At 44.3% G+C, this 27642-nt stretch overlaps 1 protein-coding gene across 1 annotated transcript; it reads left to right on the top strand.

Annotated features, from left to right (window-relative positions):
- The first annotated feature begins 242 nt into the window (after positions 1-242).
- il6 (interleukin 6 (interferon, beta 2)) lies at positions 243-4090 on the top strand. The gene is made up of 5 exons (XM_080216342.1): positions 243-425; positions 527-675; positions 813-926; positions 3625-3771; positions 3869-4090. Exons 1-5 carry the CDS (start codon positions 410-412, stop codon positions 4043-4045), a joined length of 603 nt encoding a protein of 200 aa, XP_080072468.1. The 5' UTR covers positions 243-409; the 3' UTR covers positions 4046-4090.
- Positions 4091-27642: the final 23552 nt, after the last annotated feature.

Below are 27642 nucleotides of genomic sequence, written 5' to 3'. Positions count from 1 at the left end.
TGGGGAATACTTTGTTGGAAGTGCCCCACCCAGGGGTTTCCCTTTCCTTGAATGCAAGCTGCGCAATTGGAAGTGTGGTTAAACAAAAAACGTAAGGAATTGAATTGGCCAATTTTCAGATATGCGCCTGTGGGGGAAACAATGAATGAGTGCTATCACTTCCCTTCTTCCCCCCCCCCCCCGGTAAATATTACTAAGGTCGCCTGTATGTGAATGTAGATGTGATTTGGACATGGCAATGACATATGGCTGCAATTAAGTAATGTCTTTGTAAAAATACGTCAACAGAATTTTTTTTACAAATACAGGATTTTCCCCAAAGGTAGGGAGAATAAATAGTGAGGGAAAAGGCTGGAGACAGTTACACATTTGACAACCTTCTGCGAACTCCGGTGAAGAGCTACTCAAGATGAGACCTGTCCAATGTTAGTGAATATCGCACCCCAGTTATTGCTCAATATCTCCTTTCCGAGAGATTTTGGAGGAGTTTTCATTTCTCATTTCATTCTGTCTCTTTTCCCTGCAGGTTTCTGTCAAGTTTTCTTGGTGCTGTTCGCAGGAGTTGCTGCTTCACCTGTAGGGGAGCGTTTACCTGCAGCAACTCAGCTCTGTGCAACCTGTGCCTCTCTGGCCATGGAGATCCGGAACACAGCGGCGGCTCTCCGCAACACTCAGGTGAGGCTCTGGAGGCAAAGGGCTGAAAATTGAGGCTGGAGGCGCGGAGGTGGGGGCGGGAGGAGAGGGCTGCAGGATGGGAGACTTAGGGAAGGAGCCGATTTGCATTAAGAATGTGACCTTTCTTTCCCTCCCAGCTGTGTGAGTTTTTCCGCTTCTGTGACGGAGACTGGAGCTCGCTGCTCAGTTACGACCTCAACCTGCCACAACTGGGCGCTCAGGACAGATGTTTGCGGAATGATTTCCACAAGGTAAGAGAGAGAGTGAGAGCAGCAAGTTCAGAGTAAATGCTAATCTAACCTGCACCGTGTATGCCCGCTGCTCAGTGGAGTTGCTGCAATCGCTGCATTCATCTCTTGCGATGCTGAGCATCCAGTTATATCCAGTTATACCTGTAGCTTCAGAGCTCCCTGCAATCGGCAAACTCACATGGCATCCCAGCCCGTGTGATGTTAGCAAATTGCTGTATTCCCAACCAGCCCAGCCTCTGGAACCTTTGCCAATATTAAGCATGCAAAGCTAGTCCATCATCACCTGGGAACTGTTGGACTACAACAGCAACTTGTGCTGGGTCAGTAGCTGCTGGGGAGCAGAAGCTGGGAGTAACGTCAGACTGCCTCCTAGAGCTGAACTGATGCCAACCCAGCCACTGCGTGGCGGTAAGATGCCTGTCGCAGACGGGAAGCGAGGTGAAGAGGTGTGAAATCTGCAGCATGACAGGCCAGCCAGCAAACAGTTAATCGGGGAAATTGTTAACAAGGCGATTGTCAAGAATAGTATATGCTAAACACGAGGGAGATGTTTTATCAAAATCATGGACCCATTTATAGAAGAAAATACTTGTCTTTCGTGAACAGTCTTAACCTACTGTGTGTATTTATTTTCAAGGATGATACATTTTAATTTATTTTGACACATGTATTAGTATGCAATGAAAAGTATTGCTTCTTGCGGACTATACAAAGAACTCAGGTCATAGAGTACCTAGAATCCTTACAAGTGCAGAGGAAGGCCACTCGGCCCATCAAGTCTCCACCACCCTACTCCCACAACCCCACATATTTACCCTGCTAAGCCCCTGACACTAGGATCAACTTAGCATGGCCAATCAACCCAAACTACACATTTTTGGACTGTGGGAGGAAACCGGACAACGTGCAAACTCCACAAAGAAGCTGGAATTGAACCCGGAACGTGGATCCCATAAGGGAGAAGGAGAGAGTGCAGAGTATAGTGTTACAGTCATAGCCAGGCTGTAGAGAAAGATCAACTTAATATATGGGGGGGGGGGGGGGGCGGTAAAGCCTTCTTCTGTACTAGAAGATTTATGATTTTGTCTTTGTTGTCACTTCTGATGATCTGGCTGGCTAGGTCCAAACAAATGTTTTGTCCTTTCTGATTTGAATTGGATCCTCTAGATACAGATAGAAACAATGCAAACTTATTTCTGAAACTAGAACAGCTTTAGTTAGCTCTAGTTTAGGGTTAATGGTTGAATATCCAGATTGGGTCCTTTGGGACAACATATTCGGATTGTGATTAGCTTCTTTAAAAAGCTAAAGGTGGCACTGTGGATAGGTACATGTGCAGTGCCATTTCATGAACCTGGCCTATCGAGTAACCGTAACATTCTGTTGTTGGGTGAACTGTGTATGGCTGGACCTACCGCAACAACATGCAATTATTGGAGGGTTTACTCATCTTTATCAGTATGGCCAAGAGCTGCCTCCATTTGCTTTTCACATTGCCTTTCTCAGTCCTCCCATTTCTTATCATTCCAGCTGATACATAAGGGCTGGTCCTATCAATTGCTGCAACCAGCATTCAGCCTCACCCACCAGCCAGGGAGATGGGGAAACCACAAGCACAATGCCATCCATTTTCCATCCATGATAAGTAATGTGCATGTGTTTGAGTTGGTTTGATTTGATTTATTTTGTCACATGTATTAGTGTACAGTGAAAAGTATTGTTTCTTGCACACTATACAGACAAAGCATACATTACATAGAGAAGGAAAGGAGAGAGTGCAGAAGCTAGTGTTAAAGTCATAGCTACGGTGTAGAGAAGGAGCATTGTTAGAGTGTTTAAAAGAATTAGAAGAAAGTTTTAGAAGCATAGAGCAAGAGTAAAAGATAGCATTAGAAGGTATGCTGAGCGCAGCTTGCAAGAAATTGCCATCTTGAGTGCAGACTCAATGGGCCAAATAGATTAATTCTGTTATATCTTATGGTCTATAAGATAAGCACTATATTAACTAGGGTTGAAAGATCTCTCAATATTATAGTAATTTTTTTTAAAACAGCATTATTGAATTAAAACATCATAAAATGTACATCTTAGAAAGCCATAGATGGTGACAAAGTGGTAATATCACTGGATTAGTAGTCTTGAGGCCTAGGTTAATGCTCTGGGGACATGGGTTCAAATCCCACCATGGCAGCTGATGGAATTTCAGTTCAATTAATAAATTTGCAAATAAAAGCAGTAATGGTGACCATGAAGCTATCATTGTCATTAAAAACATCTGGTTCACTAATGTATTTTAAGGAAGGAAATCTGCAATCTGTATCTGGTCTGGCCTACATGTGATTCCAGACCCACAGCAAAGTGGTTGATTATTAACTGCCCTCTGAAATGGCCTCAGAAACAGTTAGTTTGAAATTCGGGATGGACAATGAATGTTGGTCTGACCAGTGATGCCCACATTCCACAAAAGAATAAAGAAATACCATATGGCTATGAACCATGAGCGAGCATACTTGATAGTGTGCTCAGACACCAAAATGTAACCTTCTCATGCTGTCTCACGCAAGAGGAATGTAATGCATATATTTTGATATACAACCTAATGTGTATTTTTGTATAAATTAATCAAAGATCATAAGTTTTTACAGAATATGATGAATAAATGTACTAAGTTTTCAATAAATTGAAATCTTCCATTCAGGAAACCTGCCTCAAAGCGATTGCCTCTGGCCTTCAGAAGTACAGGCCCTTTTTGTTATTAGTGGAAACATATATCACGAGTTCAAATGACCAAGTGATCTGGATGCGTTCCAACACCCAGAGCCTGGCTGAGTTGGTGATAAACAAGGTTGGTATAAACGGAAACAGTTACTAAAGTAGCTTCTATGAATATACTCAATTTGAAAACCCAAGTCACTAACTGGTCTGTTTCCTTTCTGTTTCAGATAAATGCTGAATTTGGCAGCACTGATCTTGTTGACAAGGAGTTGGAGGTTTCTGCCCCAGACTTGGTGTCAAGCACAGATTGGGATCGACAGGTAAAGGTGCATGTCATTCTTCGGGACTTCACTAAGTTCATTGAGAAAACAGCTCGAGCAGTTCGGTTCATGACAGCAGTATAGAATCCATGAACTAAAGCAACAAAACCCTCAACGTATGAACGTTATAGTTCAACATAGAGTACAAAAATCCACAAAGTGGATTGTTCCAGTCAAAGTTGTTCTGTAAAAGAACACAATAGATTGTGAAAGTGCACATGCACTATTATTTTAAAAGCAGGAGTTAGACTTTTTTGCCTGCTTAATATTTAATTTTTTTTATCATTTTTGCTTTTATGTTTGTTAAAAAGGTAATGATCAGATTTATATAGTTATTGTGAAAGCTCTTGGGCTTTGGCCTACTCCTGCTCCTATTTCTTATGTTCTTATTATGTTCTTATGTAATATAATGACTGAATTTGCATATTGAAATATCATTACAAGTCATATCCTCAATATAATTTATAGATTGTTATTGCATTGATATGTCTGGGAATAATATTATAATTTAATATGAGGACATACTATGGAATGTTCATATAATATTTTTTCAGAGAATATTTTTATTACATCATGCTGTCTTTGAAAATTAATTTATTATTTATTGACTATATTGTATTTATTTTCCTTGCTCAACAATATTTCAGATTATAAATGATAAATTACAATTGTTTTATATTCAGGGTAATTATTTAATTTTATATACTAGGATGATTTTGTTGGAGAATTCTGTATAGTGCCATGTGATACATGTGTAAACATATGAAAATTAGAGTTTGGAAAGAGCATTGACCAAAGTGTTTTTACAAACTGGCAGCTGACAATAAATGGACAAGAAATGCAGCTTGGATGGTGATACTAAGCAGTCTTATTGCACTAGGTACTTAGTATGCAAGGTGAGATATTCAGTTCTATTGAATAAAATGAAACTGAATATCAGCTGGGAAAATGATAGGTGCCAATTGTGATACTACCTGTCTTGTGCTACTGCCTCAAAGTTCTACCCCAATTTCCTAATTGTAATTGTTCTCTTGAATTTTGTAATCATTAAAACCTCATGAAGACCAACCAAAAAAAGGATAGATTTTGATCATTTTGGATCCTGATGAACTTCCACCTCTTCCTTGGCTAGTGTCACCAACAGTCATTTTCCAGAAAATAATCAATTGTTTTTTGGGATAAGGTTATCTAGTGAAATGGAGCAAAGGCAAGTAAAAGGAGATGACATACATAGCCCTGCTCCATTTGAATGGGAGAATATTCTCAAGGGGCTGAATGACCTACTCACGTTCCTACATTCCTGAGAACACCTCACGGGGCAGCATGGTGGTAGAGTGGTTAGCACTGCTGCCTTGCAGAGCCAGCGACCCAGGTTCAATTATGGCCTCGGGTGACTGTGTGGAGTTTGTACATACTCCCTGTGTCTATGTGGGTTTCCTCTGGGGGCTCTGGTTTCCTCCCACAGTCCAAAGATGTGCAGCTTAGATGGTCTGGCCATGGTAAATTGGCCCTTTGTGTCAAGGGGACTAGCAGGGTAAATATGTGGAGTTACTGGGATAGGGCCGGGGAGGGATTGATGTTGGTGCAGGCTCGATGGGCCAAATGGCCTGCTTCTGCACTATAGGGATTCTCATTTCAAAAAGAGACATGTTTTGGAAGTTTATCTTGATGTATTGCTTCATCCGGTACTGCAGTGATTCTTAGCAGATTGACTATTAAGCTGACACAAGTATTTGTGCTCCAAACATCTCATCTCCCATGGCAACTGTAATGTGCTACTTCAGTGGTTATAATGAGTGCAATCTTTGATATTAGGGATGGTCCCTCCATTTTGTGGTTTCTTATGCAATACTTTCCCACAACCAAATTGTGTGAATGAGGTAAAGGATGGCAATTAAAGGGTGTCCTCCAGTTTGCATTCAACAATGATAGAAGAGATATGGAGGCATCATCCTTTTTTTAATTTTAAAAATATACTTTATTCACAAAAAAACTCTCAAATACACAATTGCAAACCGACATATCTAAAAATTACAAACAGTGCAATAAAGTATCATTTCTACAGTCCTATACAATGCTTATTTACACAAAATTACAATCATTACATTTCAAAACTTAAAACTATATACATGCCTCAGATTTTACTGTGTGCTGTTGTTTCTCAGATTACGCAGCCGAGGGTATTCTGCAGTTCCCGGACCCTCGGTCTGTCTCGGTTGAAAAGCTTTACAGTGTGGTCTTTCCCCATTGTGCCTTTACGGCGGTTGCCCCAAGTTTCAGCGCTTCCCTCAGCACATAGTCCTGGACCTTGGAATGTGCCAGTCTGAAACATTCAGTCGAGGACAAATCTTTCAACTGGAAGATCAGCAAGTTTCGGGCGGACCAAAGTGTGTCCTTCGCCGAGTTGACGATCCTCCAGCAGCAGTTGATATTTGTCTCGGTGTGCGTCCCCAGAAACAGCTCGTAGAGCACAGAGTCCTGCGTCACCGAGCTGCTCAGGACGAACCTTGACAAATATCACTGCATCTTACACCAGACCTTCTTTGCAAGCATCATCTTATTAAAGTATTGGAAGGACTTTGCTACTTTGTCTATAAGTGAGCGTTGTAAGACAAGCTGGCAACATATAGGGTGGAATTTTACCACATCATTGCAGCTGTCAGAAATAGTGACAAGCTGAGAGATGGCAAGCAAAGCTAAAAATCCAATTTGCGCCCAATGTCTAACATTTCCTGGTTCTTTCCGAGTGGCACAAATCACATCGCACCCAAAAACATGTGAAACTTATTAACATGAGATTGACTGGATTTCAACATCATTAACAAGGGTGAATCTTAAAATCCCATATAGTTACCCTGCTAGTGCCCCTGACACCACAGGGCAATTTACCATGGCCAGTCAACTAATCTGCACATCTTTGGACTGTGGGAGGAAACTGGAGCATCCGGAGGGAATCCACGCTGATACAGGGAGAATGTGCAAACTCCACACGGACAGTGACCAAAGCTGGGAATTGAACCCAGGTCTCTGGCGCTGTCAGGCAGCAGTGCTAAAGCACTATGCCACTGTGCTGCCTCAGTGTGCGCATCAGAGGTGGAGGTGGTCTGTTGTGTTCTGCGCCTCATGGCCTGTGATGCCATTGGCAGGTTTCCCCGGGGGTGGGGGTGTGGCAGGACTTAGGAGGCCACAGCTGACTTTCAGGCGTCATAGGTGTAGCCATGCTGCCTGTGAGATGCACCAGTGTCAGGAAGGAAGTCTGGAAGGGCTGGGGTGTGTCAGACTCTCCTAGGTGGAAAGCCTTAGCCTGGGCTCCTGCGCTTCTTCCTCCCTTGGTGTTCCCATGGGCCCCTGGGAGCTCCAGGGGATGGAGGGGCAGCTGGAGTGAGCTCCAGAAGCCTCTGTGTTCCCTGGCGTTGCCAGTCCCAGAGGCCCAACATTGCCTGCACAATGGCGTGCGAGCCCTGAGCGATTGCCTGCTGAGTCTGACCACACACTGGAGCCCCTTAGCAATTGCCCACAGTGACTGGGCGATTCATTCAATGCCCACAGCCATGGCCTGCTGTGTCTCCAGCATGCTCCCAAAGCCCTCAGCCATGGCTCTCTGTGTCTCGATGTGGAGATGCCAGCGTTGAACTGGGGTAAACACAGTAAGCAATCTCACAACACCAGGTGAAAGAGGATGTGTTGGAGCTTTTGAAAAGCATCAAGTTAGATAAGTCGCCGGAACTGGATGGGATGTACCCCAGGTTACTGTGGGAGGCGAGGGAAGAGATTGCTGAGCCTCTGGCGATGATCTTTGCATCATCAATGGAGACAGGAGTGGTTCCGGAGGATTGCGGATGTGGTTCCTTTATTCAAGAAAGGGAATAGAGATAGCCCAGGAAATTATCGACCGGTGAGTCTAACCTCAGTGGTTGGTAAGTTGATGGAGGAGATCCTGAGAGGCAGGATTTATGAACATTTGGACTGGAATAGTATGATCAAGAACAGTGAAATAGTGACCACGTCTTTGTCAAAGGCAGATTGTGCCTTATGAGCCGAATTGAATTTTTTGAAAATGTGTCTAAACACATTGACGAAGGAAGAGCAGTAGATGTGGTTTATGTGGACTTCAGCAAGGTGTTTGATAAGGTGCCCCATGCAAGGCTCATTGGAAAGTGTGGGGGCATGGGATCCAAGGGGAAATTGCTTTGTGGATTCAGAACTGGCTTGTCCACAGAAGGCAAAGAGTGGTTGTAGATGGGTCTTTTTCTGCATGGAGGTCGGTCACCAGTGGAGTGCCCCAAGGATCTGTTCTGGGACCCTTACTCTTTATGATTTTTATAAATGACCTGGATGAGGAAGTGGAGGGATGGGTTGGTAAGTTTGCTGATGACACAAAGGTTGGAGGTGTTGTGGATAGTGTGGAGGGATATCAGAAGTTGCAGTGAGACATTGATAGGATGCAAGAGTGGGCGGAGAAGTGACAGATGGACTTCAACCCAGATAAGTGTGTGGTGATTCATTTTGGCAGGTCAAATAGGATGACAGATTATAATATTAAGGGTAAGACTCTTGGCAGTGTGGAAGATCAGAAGGATCTTGGGGTCCGGGTTCATAGGATGCTGAAAGCAGCTTCACACATAGAGGCTCTGGTTAAGAAGGTGTATGGTGTACTGGCCTTCATCAATCGAGGAATTGAATTTAGGAGTCGGGAGATAATGTTGCAGCTGTATAAGACCCTGGTCAGACCCCACTTGGAGTACTGTGCTCAGTTCTGGCCACCTCATTACAGAAAGGGTGTGAAAGCCATAGAAAGGGTGCAGAGGAGATTTACAAGGATGCTGCCTGGATTGGGTGGCATGCCTTATGGGGATAGGTTGAGAGAGCTCAGTCTTTTCTCCCTGAAGAGACGAAGGATGAGGGGTGACCTGATAGAAGTGTATAAGATGATGAGAGGTATTGATCGAATGGATTCTCAGAGACTTTTTCCCAGGACTGAAATGGTCGCTATGAGAGGACACAGGTTTAAGGTGCTCAGGAGTAGGTACAGAGGGGATATCAAGGGTAAGTTTTTCACTCAGAGGGTGGTGGGTACGTGGAATTGGCTGCGGCAGTGGTGCTGGAGGCGGATTTGATAGGGTCTTTTAAGAGACTTTTGGAAAAGTACATGGAACTTTGTAAGATATAGAGTTATAGGTAAGCCTAGTAAGTAGGGACATGTTTGGCACAACTTGTGGGCCGAAGGGCCTGTTTGTGCTGTAGTTTTTCTATGTTTCTATGTTAAAGTCCAACAGGTTTATTTGGTAGCAAAAGCCACAAGCTTTCAGAGCGCTACCCTTTGTCAGGCGAGTGGGAGTTCTATTCACAAACAAGGTATATAAAGACACAAACTCAATTTACAAAATAATGATTCGAATGTGAGTCTTATCTTGTCTGCTTTCTTGCATCTTTGTAGAAACTTGATGTCTGTGTTGACGTGCGCAATATTCTTGGAGATCCTCTCCACTTGGAGCTGGAAGTTTGCAGTGCTGATGGTAGTCATGATGTGGAGATGCCAGCGTCGGACTGGGGGAAACACAGCATGATCCCAAAGCTCACAGTCATGGCACGCTCTGTCCCCAGCATGATCCCAAAGCTGTCAGCCATGGCCATCTGTGTCACCAGCAGGCTCCTGAAGTCCTCAGCTGTGGTCCTCTGAGACTCGGCTATGCTTTGGGCCCTGCCACCCATGACTCCCATTTCCTGCCCTAGGCTTTCCACTGCAGTCATCACCCTTGCAATGTTGGCCTGGGTGCCACACAAGGCTTCTCCAAGCAACCACGATGTTGCTGAACTGTTTCTGACAGCCCCTCCTGCGGTTCCCAGCTGTGTTGCAGAACTGTTCCCAGCAACTTCTGCAGAACTGTTCCCAGCAGCCTGGCACCTGGTTGGGGGCCAGCTGCCTCCTTTGCTCCAGCAGAATGATAGCTGCCTGAGCCCTCAGATGTTCCCCCCTCCACCTAATGTGCATCATATTTGGTGCCCACTGAAAAAATGCCCCAGAAGCCTCACCGCTAACATGTCACACCGAAGTGACTGTAGCTGCACTGGTGGATGGTGCAGGATGATGCCTGTGCTGACTGGCCACTGCTTTCCTTAGAGCTTTCCTCTGATGTATCGATGGAGGCCACAGGGGGCCACGGACTCCTGACAGCCCAGCCTCATTGGACTCTGCTCCTGTGAAAGAAGACACATGGTTCAGTACAAGGAAGGGACAAGTATCTGGGCAGATTACAACTTACTTGAGACAGGTCATGTGAATGAAGTTTTGTGGCTCCTCACTTCTGTGGCGCACCCTGACCTGTTGATCACAGCTCCCTCCACTATCTCACCTGAGGGCTCCATCGCTCACTTCTTGGAGACGCAAGTGGGAGTGGGTCTTCTCCCACTCCCTTCGATTATGTGCCATCTTAACCTGTGGAGACAAAAGGAGTGATTGAAAGCCTGATGGCTGCGGGGCCATAAAATGTTAGCAATCTCAAATATACTTGCTATAATGAGCGTAAACAGCCTTGGAATTTTCAGAGAGATATAGAGCTTTCAGAAGCCTGCAAAATTCCCCTAACTTCAACCAGAACAGCCTAACTGTACATTTTCATCGTACCTCTCCCTATCCAACCCCAATCCCTCCACTATTGGATCTCCCCCCATTCCCCTCCTCCCAGCCTGAACAACTGCTTCTCTTTCAAACTTTAAAGTGTCCCTTTAAAAACCTCCTTTATGGCAGTTAGTGCCGTAAAAAGGGGGTGTGATTGCCACTCTGAGGAAGGTATGGGGCCATCATGCTGTTTCTTTATTAAAAAGCTGCATTAGAAAAGGGAATAGTTCAAGGGCCATATTATCTTCAGCCCCCAATTGTCTGTGAAGTTTTTCTTTGCTAACTAATACTTTAAAGTTAAAAGTGAAAGGAACTTTCTCAAAAGTTTCAACCCCAATCCGTTCCTTCCACTTCTTCTCCAACTCTCTTTGGTGTTCACAGTAATTATTTTACTTTAATACTTAACTTTAAAATTAAAAACATGTAACTGCTTCATTTTTAAAAGCAGAGAAATGTATTCAAGACACAGGCCGGAATTTTCTGGCCAATCACACCGGTGAATTCTCTGATCCCACTGCAGTGAATGGTGATTTAGCTGAGTGCCAAGATCTCGCTGACAGCAGCAGCAGGGCTTGAACAAATTTAAAATTCTGGCCACAATGCTATTATAGTTTCAAATTAAAAATGTAAATTTAATTTTTGCTGATACCCCTCAAATCTATGAGAAACGTTCAGTTCAAAATCACTTAATGTTTCAAAGCCAAAGTCAAATACAAAAAGACCCAAAAAGTCTTAATGATTTTTAAGTTGCCCCATCATTCACTAATACAGTGAATCACAATGTAAGATGTAGTGTCCTTACTTGTAGTCCAACAACAATAATGGGAAAAGATTTCCTTTGTACACAAGATGTACTAAAGTCATAACATTTATACAGAACACATTTACAATTTAACTACAGCCAATGTAGAAAAACTATACTGAGTTTGAAAGTACTGGTTTAACTTACTATTCTTCGTGCTAATGAATTTTGAACAAATAATGCAAAAGGGACTCTCCCAAAAGCAAAATAATCAGGAAATTTTTTGGTGGAATTGGATACATTATGCAAATTTAAGTCATCCATCAGATTTCCAGGATTTCACAAACATGTTACGATATAGAATTACTCATACTGAATCAAAACAACTCCCACAATTATATCATTCCCCAATAAAACAAAGGTATTGTATTAAACCAGGTCACACCAGATCAAGACACAAGTAAATTCCTCAAAACTTCATCAGGGATTGATTGCAACACAATTCTGAATGACACATATTTTGAAAGATTCAATTTTCAAATTGGGATGTTAATCCCTTAATGAGATGTTAAGGGGTTAACATCTCAAAAGGACACCAGTGTTCATCTGGATGAAGTCCAATTCCTGGGGGTCAATTCTCCCAGCAGCACAACAGGCTGGGAGACATCAGCCAAAGCAGTTTAGGGGGTTCCCTGCTGGTCACCACTGCCTATGTGCATCTCTGGGATCAGGATTTGTAGCATCATCATCTCCGTGCCAGAAATTGGCGCAGAACTGATTTAAATATTAAAATTACCATTACCATTTCATTAGTGAGCCCAGGACTGAAGACTCCGGACTTGCTTGTCTCTCCCCCTACCCACCGCCAGGAGTGGTTCACTCCAGCAGGGTTTAAAACAGCTCCCCATTAATGGGGAGCTGACAGCCTGACTCTGTTGGAGTGAAGGGAGGCCATGGAGGCCCCCTGAGGAGGTTGGGGTTAAGGGGGGGGGGGGTGCCCCATAAGCATTGCCAGCCTGGCTTCCGGCACTGCCCAGGGGCAAAGTGGCAATACCCATAGGCACCTTGACACTGATCAATGGGCATCGGGAAATGCCAAGGGGGCAGGCCAGAGGGGTGGGGCCTGCAGGGACAGGGCCTACGTGGGGGGAGATCAGTGGGGGTGGGGGGTCCTACTGCCACTCTGCATAGGGATCCGTGGTAGAATGAGGAAAGGGGTTTATCGGGGCTGGCCATCAGGGTGACGGGGGGGGCCCTGCAGGATTGGGGGGGGGGGGGGGCGGGGGCGCTGGTGTTCGGGGAGATTGAGATGGACCACAGTGGGGTTTGGGGTGGGGGGAAGGGTGGTGATGAGGACTGGCCCAGAGACATCCTGGAGGCCAGTGATTGGGATGGAAGGAGGTCGCATGGCCAGCAATTGAGCTGGCCAGCGATCGGGAGGCCAGCAGTACGGGGCTACTGCACATGTGCCAATCTCCATTCTGACAGACTGGCGCAAGTGCAGTGGCCCGTTCAGTGCTATGGTGCTGGCCTATTCAACAGGAATAGGCCCTGCCCCTGAGTTTTTAGTGTGAATCTCACTAGGGCTCTCTGCAGTGCTCATAGTGTGGGAGATTCATTTTGAAAATCCCACTAAAAAAAACAAGTGGGATTTACTCCCATTTTTACTTGAATTCTGTACTTAGAATTTTTTGTGAGAATGAGAATCCCGGCCCTTATCCATGGAAGCAAAGTAAAACTTTGTGACTAACCTCTCTCCCTTTAGTTTTGCACATTGTTAATTGCTTTAAATGGGAGTGGAACAGGTTGGCCAATCCATCAAAACCCACACAATAAAAGCTGATACATCAAAATTGATCCTTAAACTCTATGAAATTTACATAAGGTGCCATTTTCTGGTTCTCCCTTTAGACTAACTCCCTACGCAGGGTCAAAGCTGTACAGTGACCTTTAAGTAATTATAATAGTAAGCTGACAGTGGAAAATTGTGAGCTGTCATTTCACTGCAATAATGAGTGGTTTTGCACAAGAACTCTCCTGAGAGGACTGTGCCAGGTCTTCCCTGCCACCTTCAGACTTTTGAATGGACTTACTTCATATTAAGTTGATCTTTCTCTGCACCCTAGCTATGACTGTAATATTCTTCACTCTCTCGTTTCCTTCCCTACGAACGGTATGACTTGTCTGTATAGCGCGTAATATATTTTTTATTGTCACACGCTAATACAAATCAAATCAAAAATCAAAGTTACAATTACCCTGCCTCACAGCTAGCAATGAAATGGATTGTCAATTAATCTACTTTTTCTGCCAGTCTTAATTGAGGGCTGCATTGTTGTGCCTGCCGCACAGTCTATTTTAACCCTTATACGATGGACAAAGAATTGTGAGTAGACTTCTTGTTAGTACAACCAATATTTATTTAAAACACACAATCAATCAACCCAACTAACAATAAGTAATCTTACAGAAATACTAAATTTCAAGTCCAATACGAGACCTTGATTTAATTTTGCATGACTGGCAAGTACCCAGGCAGATATTGGCCTTTATCTGTGCACTGGTGTCTATAGTCCTCTGTGTAGTCTGGTCCTCTGCTCTGGTCTGACACTCTGGCTCTGGTCTTCCTTCCTTCTCGGGTGTGGTGGCTCTCCTCGTGCTGGTCGTTGCTGACGACGGTCACTGTTGTTGTAGCTCGTTCATGGGGTCAGAGAGAGAGAGAGAGAGATCTTTGGTTGCGCAGCACCCTTTCCACCTCATTGGTTTTTGCGCCCCTTTTGGCCATTGCCAATCAATCGATCAGGACTTGATCACCCTGATCGATAAAGTCCAGTCGGGTGCTGCCACACCAATCTCTCAATGTGTCCTCAACAGCCATATCTGTAGGTACTGGGACACCTGTAGGAACCATACCTCCCTCCCAAATGAGGGGTTACCTATGTCTGGTAAACAACCCAGTTTGACCAGAAAGTCCTTTTTGTCCTGGAGATGACCACACTCTGTATATTCAGTTGTCTGAGTTGCAGCCTGTTTATCTCCGTCTTTTAGACGGCAGCCTGCTGTTTTAGTTCTTGCCCAATTGTCCCAGAGTGCTTTACAAATCACCATTTTAGGTTGCCCATTTGGCCACAGCATGTCGAGGGAAATACTAAGGAAGTAGTGCCATGTTCCATCTGAAGCATCAGTATGAACAGGCATAGCTTTGGTTTAAGATCTAGAGAAAGGCATCACTGACAATGACTGCAGTCTACGCAGTTTTACATGCTGTGTGTTAACTATTTCACAAATCATTCTTTCTTAATAATATCAATATCTTTATGAAATCAGTCTAGTCATTCATTTTAACTATTTTACATATAGAAAAAGAGGCAGATTGCTCTCCAAATTACATTCAATCCATTTGCCTATAGCCCATTCCTCTATTATGGAAAGTCATTGACACACTTAAACATTTTCTACCCTTTTCCATCATTTTGTCATTCCAAGTTGAATTCCTTCTGACTCCAGTGCTGACTTAATCTTCATCTCATTGTCTAAAGTTTATTTATTCATCATAAGTAGGTTTACAATCACACTGCAATGAAGTTACTATGAAAATCTCCTAGTCGCAACATTCCAGCACCTGTTTGGGTATGCTGAGGGAGAATTTAGCATGACCAATGTACCTAACTTGCACGTCTTTGGACTGTGGAGGGAAACTGGAGCACCTGGAGCAAACACCGCAAACACGGGGCAAGGTGCAAACTCCACACAGACAGTGACCCAAACCGGGAACCAAACCTGGGTCCCTGGCGCTATGAGGCAGCAGTGCTAACCACTGTGCCATTATGCCTCCACCACTTGATAGCAACAAAAAGACACAATACTATTTTTTATAGCAGCAAAATACTGCAGATACTGGAATCTGAAACAACAGAAAATGCTCAAAAATTTCAGCAGGATCTTAAACACAGGTCCAACAGCATCTGTGGAGAGAGAACAGAGCCAACAGCAAATCTGGATATCACTTCATCAGAGAATAATTTTTAAATGAGTTTGTCATTATGACATTAAATCACTAGGTGGCAGTTTCCACTGTATACCTTCTAACTGAGGGTATAATTGCTGTTATATCCCTGTGTTCTATCCTACAGATTAACAAACAATTTGACAAATAATACCTTCAAGATCTTATGACGTATGTCAGAGTCCTGTTCCCATCCCACTGTGCTCTGAGGATTAATTGGTCCTTAAATGTTGTCTGAGAAGAAATGATCTCAATGCATGGAACTTTCTCAATGTTTTGGCAGAGTGACACAGCAGGCAGGAGAAACAGCATTAAAGCTACCAGCCCCAACAACAGCCTCTTCCACTATATCCTTCCACTCCTAGGCAAGAAAAAGTGAAGGGCCAGGACCCATGAGGTAACACTGGCAGAGCCTTCCTGTCCAGCAATTTAATCTTTGAAAGATCAGAGTGCCAGTTTAAAGGGCGTCCCAATACAAAAAATAAAAAACGGAACCTTATCCCTGAACACCTCCTACCAAGACACTCCCCTTCCATCTCCCGAAATATCAGGCCCCCAACACATGGAACACTGCCCAGTCATGGAACACACACCCCATGCTATACCCCCCCACCACGTGGTTTACCCCACCCCATGGAACACCCCACCACATGGAACACCCCATCCCGACACTGCCCTCCAATACTGCTGCTCCCCCTTGAATGATACATTCACCAAAATTCTGTTCACCAAGTGCACGCCATGTGAGACCTGTCATGATTTTGATCTGTGTGCCCTCATGCCAGCATGAATAGATTATATAACGGGGAATTATCAGGTACAGAGGCCTTATAATCAGCCTGATAATCTGATTAAATGTTCAGCATCAGAATTCCTTTCACTTCATGACACAGGGCGGGGACAATCATGATGGGAAATCTTGCCAGAGTAAGTCATGTTTTACGCCCCTCACACGGTTTTCCACTCCCGCCATTGGCCCAGCCCAGCAAAAACGGAGGCAGAAAATCCCGCTCATTGTTTTTTGCAACATTATTTATAGAGAAGTTTAATGATATCATCTGTAAACATATAGCACGGACATAAAATGTGGTATCAATTTAGAACAGCAATCTTCAGACCTGGCAGAGTTTCTTGGGAGTGGTTAAATTCTTGTGCAAAACCACACGTTATTGTAGTGAAATAACCACCAAATTTTCACTGTCAGCTCACTGTTATAGTTACTTACAGTTCACTGAACAGCTTTGACCCTGCGTAGGGAGTTAGTCTCAAGGGAGAGCCAGAAAATGATGCCTTATGCAAATTTCAAGGAGTTTTGGGATTAATTTTGATGTATCAGATTCTATTGTGCTGGACTCGGTAAGAGTGTGCCTGATGTCTATCTGATGGAAATGGTCAGAGACCCAAATCATTAGCATGCTCAGGCCTCATTTCTATTCAATGGGGAAGCAGCTCTTACACTCCAAACAATTCACCAGTTGGAGAAGACCACTGCTGGACCACGCCCTCTCCATGGCGCTCAGCATTCATGCTTTCCCTGGCCCCACAATGACCAGTCAAGAGGCAATGGTATAAGCTTTTTGATGTAGTTTGTTACACCAAGTAATAACGTAGGGAGAATACACACTACACAGGCTGTTCAGACTGCTCTCTGGTGGTGGGGGTGGCGAGGAAGGTGGGTCGGATGGCTCTCTGGTGGGGAGGAGAAGGCGGGATCCACTGCTACTCTAATCGGTGGGGGGCAAGAGGGTCAGTAATGTTGTGGGGGTGGGACAATATCTGCGGGGGCCAGGGGGAGGCATTATCCGGCCTGGGAGCCATGTGGCAGGAGAGCGTTTTTCTTCTTATTCACTGTGCATGTGTAGTTGGAGGTGCCGATCAGAGCTGCAGGGTTTCAGGCACGTTACGCCCCACCCACAGGCTTCTGCAGCCAATTCAGAATCACTCATTTTTTTTCAGGCAGAGTGCAATGGGGCGCCTAAGAACGGGTCTAAAAGTCGGATCTTAAACACTTCCAGTTTCAGCAGTTAGAATCAAAATGGTAAAATAGGGCCCTACATTCTCATTTTGGAGCTCAACACATTAGTTAACATCATGTCTTAAACGCACACAACTAAACAAAATTATAGCAACGTGAAGGACCCCTCAGCAGTGCTATTTAATGAGATCATCAACAATATAAAGGAGATGGTGTGTGGAGTAACATCACTGGAATAATAATCTAGAGCCCCAGGTTAATGCTGTGAGGACTGAGATTAAAATCCCACCACAATAGCTTAGTGGGATTTAAACTGAATGAATAAATCTAAAATTGAAAGAAGTAATGGTGATCATGGAGCCATTATTACAAAAACCCATCTGGTTTATTAATACCCCTTTTGGGAAAGAAAATGCCTGGTCTAGTAAGGATGTAACTTGTGGTTAACTCTGAAATGGCCTAGCAAGCCATTCAGTTCAATTAGGGATGGACAACAAATGCTGCCTTGCCAGTGACACCCATGTTACATGAAAGAATAAAAGAAACAATTTGCAGATTAGTTTCTGACCCCTTTCTACTCACTCTGTTTGATTGTGTGGAAGTTCTAGACAGAGGAGTGACATCTGCAGTGAGTGGTGCTGCACGGAGGGGAAGCAGTGGTTGTGATAGCAAGGGCACTGGCTACACCATTTGCTGTCAGTCACGGGTGCCGTAGCAACAGTCCAGCTTTGGCTGAAGCATTAGATGGGAGAAGCTGCAGAGGCAGCAATGATGAAGGGGCTCACAAATGGAGGAGAGGAATCTGTTGCGGGGGAGGGGAAGGGCTCTCAGCAGGAGGCCTTATCCCAGCTGGGATGTTAAAATCATAGAATCCATTCAATGCAGAAGGAAGCCATTCAGCCCATTGAGTCTGCACCGACGACAATCCCACCCAGGCCCTATCCCACAACCCTGCTAGTATTTACCCTGCTAGTCCCCCCAGTACTAAGGGAAAATTTAACATGTTCACATGTTTGCATGTTTTACTTATCACTAAGGCACTTTTATTGGTACAAATAAATGTAATTTTACTACCCACCTGTGACTAATTTGTCTCCAACAGGAACCAGCATGTGGCAACAGCGACTCCTAGTGGCCAAACTGTGTGTTGATCAGGGCCTCCCTTGCTGCCCTTGCATGCCTGATCCTTGCTGCTGCCAGCCTTTCAGTGGCTGGGTCGTGTTGCTCTTTGTTGTCCTCCTCTTCCTCCTCCTGCTGGGCTGGCTTCTCGTGTGCGGAACTGCCGGGGTCTCCGCTCCCTCCTTCTCCTGTTCCCCCCTCCCCAGGGCGAATGACAGCCACATCCTGCCTCCAGTGGCTGCCTCCCTCGGTTCCTGTGAGCGGTAAAGCCCGGACTTCCTGTGCCTGCAACTCCTCCTCTTGCTTCTCTTCCTCAGCTCCAGCAGCAACCAAACAAACAGCAAAATTGATCGGTTGCATTGCAAAAGGCATCTCATCAATCTGAAGAGGGGGAGAAGGAATTTGGGGAAGGGGAGTGACAGATGGAGAGTTAAAGAACTCTGCTCACCCCCAGCCCAGCAACACACACTCTCCATACCCCACTCCCGCAGACCCCCAGCAACAAACATTCCCCATATCCAGCAACACACAGTCCCCCTGCCCCCCCACAGACCTCCACAGACCCCCAGCAGCACACACTCCCCATACCACCCACTAACACCCCAATAACACACACTCCCCATATCCCCCACAAATCCCCAGCAACACACACACCCCATATACCCCACAAATCCCCAGCAACACACACTCCCTATACCTCCCCACAGACCCCCAGCAACACACACACCCCATATCCCCCACAAATCCCCAGCAACACACACACCCCATATACCCCACAAATCCCCAGCAACACACACTCCCTATACCTCCCCACAGACCCCCAGCAACACACACACCCCATATCCCCCACAAATCCCCAGCAACACACACTCCCCATATCCCCCACAGACCCCCAGCAACACACACACCCCATATCCCCCACAAATCCCCAGCAACACACACACCCCATATCCCCCACAAATCCCCAGCAACACACACACCCCATATCCCCCACAAATCCCCAGCAACACACACTCCCTATACCCCCCAAATCCGGGCCCATGCTGAAAGTCTAGAGCGGGACCCTGTGAGCAACAAGAGGCCCTCAACCCCCCACACACTCACAGCCACTATAAAATAGTCCCCTCTGAGCAGTTTGAATGCAGAGATATACCTCCCCGCTTGTCCTCACTAATGCAGTACCAGACTCCAACTTATATAATGGAGATGTTTTCTAGACCAATCTAGTTGCGGCAAGTGAGGTGGTAAAGATAGGCAAGCTGGAATGTTTGAGCGTGAAGTTCTGTTAATGACATTATGATGAATGCAAAAACATGTAAATTGACATCTCGCCTGGTTTGGGTGGGCTCCCAAACATGCCGATTTTCTTACCATGATAAAGTGGAAACCAGCACCAAAATGGGTGCCATTCCCCCTAGACGCTTCTCGTCTGATTTTGTGACATTTCCACGCCCAAACACGGGTGCAATGAGGTCGTAAAACCCACCCATAATTTTGTAGCGGGGAGAAAATGCTAGTGTTATTACCGGTGTCAGGCGAAGGATTGAAAGTTAGATTTAGTGGACCATGTTAGATTGAAAGAAAGCTGTGTGAAGTAGATGATCTGGTAACATGCCAGATAGATGGAAATCTCGCGGAGTGTGGTATATTAACATGGGATAGAGGAGATGAGTATAAACGTGAGGTCTTGGTAGTAAGAATCCCTACAGTTCAGCTCATCAAACCTGCACCAACAACAATCTCAACCAGGCCTTATCCCCATAACCCCACATATTTATCCTACTAATCCTCCTGACACTAAGGGGCAGTTTACTATGGCCAATCAACCTAACCTGCACATTTTTGGACTATGGAACTAAACCAGAGCACCCAGAGGAAACCCACACAGGCATGGGGGAAACATGCAAACTTCACACAGACCCAAGCTGGGAATCAAACCCAGGTCCTTGCTAATGACTGTGCCACCATGCCACACAATGGAACACAAAGACATAGACTACAGGAAAGTGAATGTCGTCACCAAGAGAGATTTGTTTTCTGTAACACGGTTGGAGGATTGCATTTAAAGAGTTGGACAGTCTAAATTGATCACAAAAATAGACTTGCTAAAGGGATATTGACAAGTACCTTTGTCTGAGAGAGCAAAGCAAATCTCAGCATTCATGATGCCAAATGGTCTGTACCAATTTAAAATGTGCTGCTCAGGAAGAAGAATGCATCTGCAACATTTCACAGACTAACAAATAGAATTATTCAGGGCTGAGTTACTGTGCAATGTACATTTGACGATTTAGTGATGTTTAGTCAATGTTGGGAAGAACATTTGCAACACAAGAAGAACTGTTTGAATGCTAATAAGATGCTAATCTAATCATGAGTTTGACAAAAAGAAAATTTGTTAAAACTCAAATTTCATATTTAGGGTACAAAATGGGACACAGAAGCATAGAGGTATACAACACAGAGAAAAGGCCTTCAGCCCATCAGCTTAAAGGCAAACCATCTAACTATTCCAATCCCATTTTCCAGTTCTTGGCCCTCAGTCATGGCATCGCAAGTGCATATCTAAATACTTCTTCAATGTTATGATGGTCTCTGCCTCCACCACCCTTTCAGCCAATGAGTTCAAGACTCCTCAATCCCCTCCAAACCTCCTGCTTCTTACCTTCAATATATTTCCCCTAGTCATTGATCCCTCAGATGGTTCCATAAAATGTGAAATTACAGGCTGTTTGGGATTTGCCAGAACCTCCAAGAGGAGATTTCAAGATTTCTGGGAATTAATGGATTCTGTTGGAAGTTTATGCCAAATTTTAGCAATGTGGTAGCACCACTAACAGTACTCTTAAAGAATAGCAAGAAAATTACCTGGAGAGAGGACTGCCAAACTGCATTCCAACATTTAAAAACTGTTGACAACTGCACCGGTGTTTGTCGTACCAAATTATGGCAAATAGTATAAACTGGCTGTGGATGATAGTGACATTGGTGTGGGGGCTGTGTTATTACAGGAAGATGAACTTGGAACTGAGAAGACTGTGGAGTATTATTCGAGGAAATTAAATCCTCATCAGCATTAATATTCTACAATTGAAGAAAAGGCTTTAAGTTTGGTATTGGCATTATAAGATTTTGAGATTTATGTAGCCAGTAATTCAGCAGAAACAATCATATATACAGCATTATCCTCGAAAATTTCTGGAGATTTCAAAATCGGAACACCTTGTTATTTAGGTGGAATTTGTTACTGCAGCCATTTAATTTGGAAATAATTCATTTGGCTGGGAGAGATAATATCATTGCTGATGCATTGTTACGAATGTAAAAGAGATTATTGGGAACTTTGTGTATAAATACTTTGGGGTGCAAAGAGGCCATATAAATACTTATTGTTGCAAAAGCAATTACGCAAACACGACAATGCTATATTGGAACAAAAACAGAAAATTGCTGCAAAGCCTCAGCAGATCTGACAGCATCTGTGGAGAAAGAACAGAGCCAACAATTTGAGTCTAGGTGACTCTTCATCAGAGCAGATTGTCATCTAGACTTGAAACATTGGCTCTATTCTCTCTTCACAGATGCTGTCAGACCTGCTGAGATTTTCAAGCATTTCCTGTTTTTGTTTCAGATTCTAGCATTTTATGTTTATCTCAATGCTATATCGGATTTGAGGAATTGTTGTTCTGCGTGCTTGCCCTGGAAGCAAGAGATCAGTATTAGCATTGGAAATAAAAACAAGCAGAAAATTAAAGCAAAAGGACCCACGCACAACAAGATAAAATATCTGCCAAAGTTTCAACCAGCTTTTCTGCTGAGAAACTATGTAATTTTATCTGGAAATGGCCATCACTTTTATCAGTCTTAATAGGAACAGGCTGCTGTCCGGCAGGCCACAATGAAAATGATAGTGGGTCCAAGCTACATAATTTCCTGACTTGCAATGTGTATCCTTTTCTTGAAGGTTACAGTAGGGACTTCTGGCCTACAGGATGGATATCTATCCAAAGATCCAGCCAAAGCTGAAGGAAGTACAAAGAAAAACTCACATTCATGTAGCACTTCTCACCACCACCCAATGTCTCAACATGCTTAACAGACAATGAGATATTCTTTGAAGTGCAATCACCAATGTAATGCAGGAAATGCGGCGGCTAACTGGCACTCATGCAAACAGCAATTTGATAAGGACCAGATAATCTGTTCCTTGTTGTATTGATAGAGGGAAAATACTGGTCAGGGTATTAGGGATAACTTCACTGCTCTTTTTCAAACAAGTGCTCCAAGCAGGTAGAAAGGTCGTTGATTTAATGTCTCATCCAAAAGATGGCACCTTTGACAGTGCAAAGCTCTCTCAGCTCTGGATGGGAACATCAGCTTTAATATCGCTGTGAGCAATAGGTAAAGATGCTGTTAACACATATCTGTAGAGCATAGAGAAATAGCTTAAAGTTAAATAGATTGGATAGTCAGGCACATTGATAACCCACTTTATGGAAACAACTGTGAGTTTAGTCACAAACATAGGACATAAGATTCGATGCTGCTAACACAGCAATAATTAGGGATAATAAAAAGACTGCCTGTAATGTAGAGATAACATCAGAGATGTGATGTGCAGTGAAGCATACACCACATCCTGCAGGAATGTAAGAGGCCCACGTTATAAAAAGCAAATGGTCTGCAAGATGTGTTGTTTTTACAACTAAGCATAAAAGGGGGGAAAGGTCACTGAGATGGTTGGGACAGCAGTGATTAGGTTGGCAAAGGATTGATTACCGCCAATCTGAACTGGACATGTAACAGTGTTGGATAAGATGGATGAGTTTGCTAATGCACTCTTGTGATAACAGGAGACATTGTTAGATGGGGAATAGAGAGGATGACACCTCGAGCCAATAGGGGAATGACAACACATAGATGGGACAGGGACCACCAATTAGGGGAGAACAACATATTGCAAAGCCATTACAATGCTTGTAAAAAAGTATAAAATGTGCTGCAAATCTATGCAAGGTGTGCCTATTTCGCTAGACACCCGGTCTTGCAAGAACGTCAAATAAAATCTTGCTCCTTCAGAACTTGACTTGACTAAATTGTTTAACTGTGAGCTGTGTTTCTCACATCGCTGATCTAGCTCTGCTGTGGACTTGAACCCAGAATCTTACAATTCAGGAGCAAGAGGACTATCCCAGCTGAGCTACTAGTAATTCAGCCAATTTGGTAGTCAGTCAAAGCCAATCATGAATTTTAGCACTGAGGAAAAATTGGATAGGCTGCTGTTGTTTTCTTTGGAACAGAAAAGACATAGGGAGATGATATAAGACGTAAGTATTGAAAATTATAGCGGGGGGGCAAGAAAAGGTGGAGTAATATGTTTCCCTTAGTGGAGAATAATAATGAGGATTGCTTTAAAGCAATTGGAAGAAGGATTACAGAGGATATTCATTTGGTTCACCCACCTGGTTCACTAATATCCTTTAGGGAAGGAAATTTGCCATCCTTACCTGGTCTGGCCCACGTGTGACTCCAGAGCCACAGCAATGCGATTGATTCTTAACTGCCCTCTGAAATGACCAAGCAAGCCATTCTGATGTAACAATCGCCTCAAAGTCTCAAGAAATGAAACCAACAGACCACTTGGCACCAACCTTGACACTGGAAAAGATAATGAAGAAACAAACAGAGTCCTGTCAGCTCTGCAAAATCCTCCTTACCAAATTCAGAAGGCTAGTGCCTGAATTGGGAGAGCTGTCTCACAGACTAGTCAAGCAACAGCCTGACATTGTCATTCTCACAGAATCATACCTTACAGATAACATCCCTGACACCACCATTACCATCCCTGGATATGTCCTGCTCCACTGGCAGGACAGACCAAGTAGAGGTGGTGGCACAGTGGTATGCAGTCAGAAGGAGAGTCCTTAACATTGAAGGACTGCATGAAGTCTCATGGCTTCAGGTTAAACATGGGCAAGGAAGCCTCGTACAGGTTACCATGTACCATCCTTCTTTGGTTGATGAATCAGGATTCCTCCATGCTGAAGCACTGAGGGTGGCAATGGTGCAAAATGTACTCTGGGTATTGGATTTCAATATCCACCACCAAGAATGGCTCGGCAGCAGCATCACTGATCGAGCTGGTCGGGTCCTAAAGGATATAACTGCTAAACTGGGTCTACAGCAGGCGGTGAACCAACAAGAGGAAATACTTGACCTCATCCTTACCAACGTGCTGGTTACAGATGAATCTGTCCATGACAGTATCGGTAAGAGTGACCACCACACAGTCCTTGTGGAGACAAAGTCCCCGCCTTCACGTTGAGAATAATTTCCAGGAAATCAACCCTCATTCAATGGAGAGTGCAGGAAGGCGTGCCAGGAGCAGCACCAAGCATCCATAAAAATGAGGTATCAACCTGGTGAAGCTACCAAGCAGGACTACTTGCATGCCAAATGGCAAAAATAGCAAGTGATGGACAGAGCTAAACGATCCCACAACCAACGGGTCAGATCTAAGCTCTGCAGTCCTTCCACATGTCGAGATTGGTGGTGGACAATTAAGCAACTCACTGGGGGAGGAGGTTCCACAAATATCTGCATCCTCAATGATGGAGGAAACCTGTAAAAGATAAAGCTGAAGCATTTCCAACAATCTTCAGCCAGAAGTGCCGAGTGGATGATTCATCTTGGCCTCCTCCAGCATTCCCAGACTAGTGAGATGCTGGTCCCCAGCGTCTCAGATGCCAGTCTCCAGCCAATTCAATTCACTCCATATGATATCAAGAAATGGTTGGAGGCACTGGATACTGCAAAAGCAATGGGCGCTGATAACATTCCGCGAAGCTCTTCCAGTACGGTTACAACACTGGCATCTACCCAACAATGTGGAAAAGTGCCCAGGTATGTCCTGTATATAAAAAGCAGGACAAATCCAACCTGGCCAGTTACTGCCGAATCAGTCTATTCTCGATCATCAGTAAATGGAATGGGTCATCAACCGTACTATCAAGTAGCACCTGCTCAGCAATAACCTGCTCAGTGATGCCCAGTTTGGGTTTTGCCAGGGTTGCTCAGCTCCTGCCTTGGTTTAAACATGGACAAAAGAACTGAATTCCAGAGATGAGGTGAGAGTGACAGCCCTTGACATCAAGCCGTACTTGACATGGTGTGGCATTAAGGAGCCTAGCAAAACTGGAATCAATGGATATCAGGAGACAAATTCTCTGCTGGTTGGAGTCATAAATGATACATAGGAAGATGGTTGTGGTTGTGGAGGGCCCGTCATCCGTGACATCTCTGCAGGAGTCCCTCAGGGGAGTGTCCGAGGCCCAACAATCTTGAGCTGCTTCATCAATGACCGTCTCTCCATCACAAGGTGAGAAGTGGGGATGATCACCGATGATTGCACAATATTCAGCATCATTCACGATTCCTCAGATACTGAAGCTGTCCATGGTCAAATGCAACAAGATCTGGACAATATCCCAGCTTGGGATGACAGGTGTCAAATAACATTCACGCCACACAAATGCCAGGCAATGACCGTCACCAATAAGAGACACGCCAACCACCTCCCCTTAACATTCTGTAACCATCACTGAATCCCCCACTGTCAACATCCTTTGGGTTACCATTGACCAGAAACTCAACTGGACTCACCACATAAACACAATGGCAACAAGAGCATGTCAGAGGACTACTGAGGCGAGTAACTCACCTCCTGACTCCCGAAAGCCTATCCACCATCTACAAGGCACAAGTCAGGACTGTGATGGAATACCCCCACTGGCCTAGATGGGTGCAGCTCCAACAACACTCAAGAAGCTTAACACCATCCAGAACAAAGTAGCCCGCTTGATTGGCACCACATCTACAAACATTCAATCCCTCCACCACCGACACTGAGTAGCAGCAATGTCTACTATCAGCAAGATGCACAGCAGCAATTCACTAAAGATCCTTAAACGACACCTTCTGAATCCACGACCACTTCCATCTAGAAGGATAAGGGCAGCAGATAAATGGGAACACCACCACTTGCAAGTTCTCCTCCAAGCCAATCACCATCCTGACTTCACAGTCACTGGGTCAAAATCCTGGAATTCCCTAACAGCATTGTTGGTCAACCCACAGGACATGGACTGCAGCCATTCAAGCAGGCAGCTCACCACCACCTTCTCAAGGGCAACTAGGGATGGGCAATAAATGCTGGCCAGCCAGCGACGCCCATGTCCCACAAATGAATATTTTAAAAGATTTGGAGGGCTGGTGCAGACATGATGGGCCAAATGGCCTCTTCTGCACCATAACAGTTCTGTGATTTTATGTTTAAAAAAATACTTTTCCTCCGGAGGATGGTGAGGGTCTGGAACTCACTGCATAAAAGATTGGCAGAGGCAGAAACCCTCATCATATTAACATTAAAATGTTAGCATGTGAATGAACACTAATTTCAAACCCTAAAACTAGATTGGATTGCAGCAAAGTTGCTTGGTTGACATCTATTTGTGTAAATGCATGTTCAATGCCCCCAAAAATACTGCTTGAACATTGCCCTTCTTTTTATTAAACTTCTCTTTGTTGCTTTAACAAACCTTTCCAAAATTTAGTAGTTCCTTAATTCAGTTTCGATTATCTGCGTGGTGATACTAATAACTTCGTGAAATTCTATTTTCTACTCTTGCTGAGACATTACTTAAGACTGCCCAGTTACAAATGCAAATTCTCTCAAGGGTGAGACATTCGGCACTGAGCTAATTGAGTAAATCAAATGCAGCATCTTAGTCAGGGTGCACCTGAAATAATGCATTCATATGATCATCATGTGATGATATCTCGCTGGAGTTCATGCAGCAGTGAGTTAGAAGAAAAATTGATAAGGTAAGGCTTTTCTGCATAGCCAAGAAGCCCTCAAATGGGGCCTTATGGGATTATGGAAGTTAGTTAACATGAAGGAGAAGTCAAAACCTCCTGTGATGAGACAGCTGAATGAAGGACACATTTAATACTGATAATTGGAAACATTTCTTTACACAGATGGAGATCAATAGCTGGAACAGGCCAACAAAAAGGTGGTTGAGGCAGGACACTGGGCCCTTTTAAGAAACAGTTAGGTACTGAGATAGAAAGATCTTCAAGGCAGATGAGGGGACAAGGTGGATTTCCAAAGATATCTGACAATGTGCCACATGAAAGTTATTGCAAAAGAACTCATGGA

The sequence above is a fragment of the Carcharhinus amblyrhynchos genome, chromosome 2 (genome assembly GCF_965287045.1).
Source record: "Carcharhinus amblyrhynchos chromosome 2, sCarAmb.v2.hapA, whole genome shotgun sequence".
Classification (NCBI taxonomy): Eukaryota; Metazoa; Chordata; class Chondrichthyes; order Carcharhiniformes; family Carcharhinidae; genus Carcharhinus; species Carcharhinus amblyrhynchos.
The sequence above is the reverse complement of the archived record's forward strand: the minus strand, read 5'-3'. Positions and strand labels throughout refer to the sequence as shown.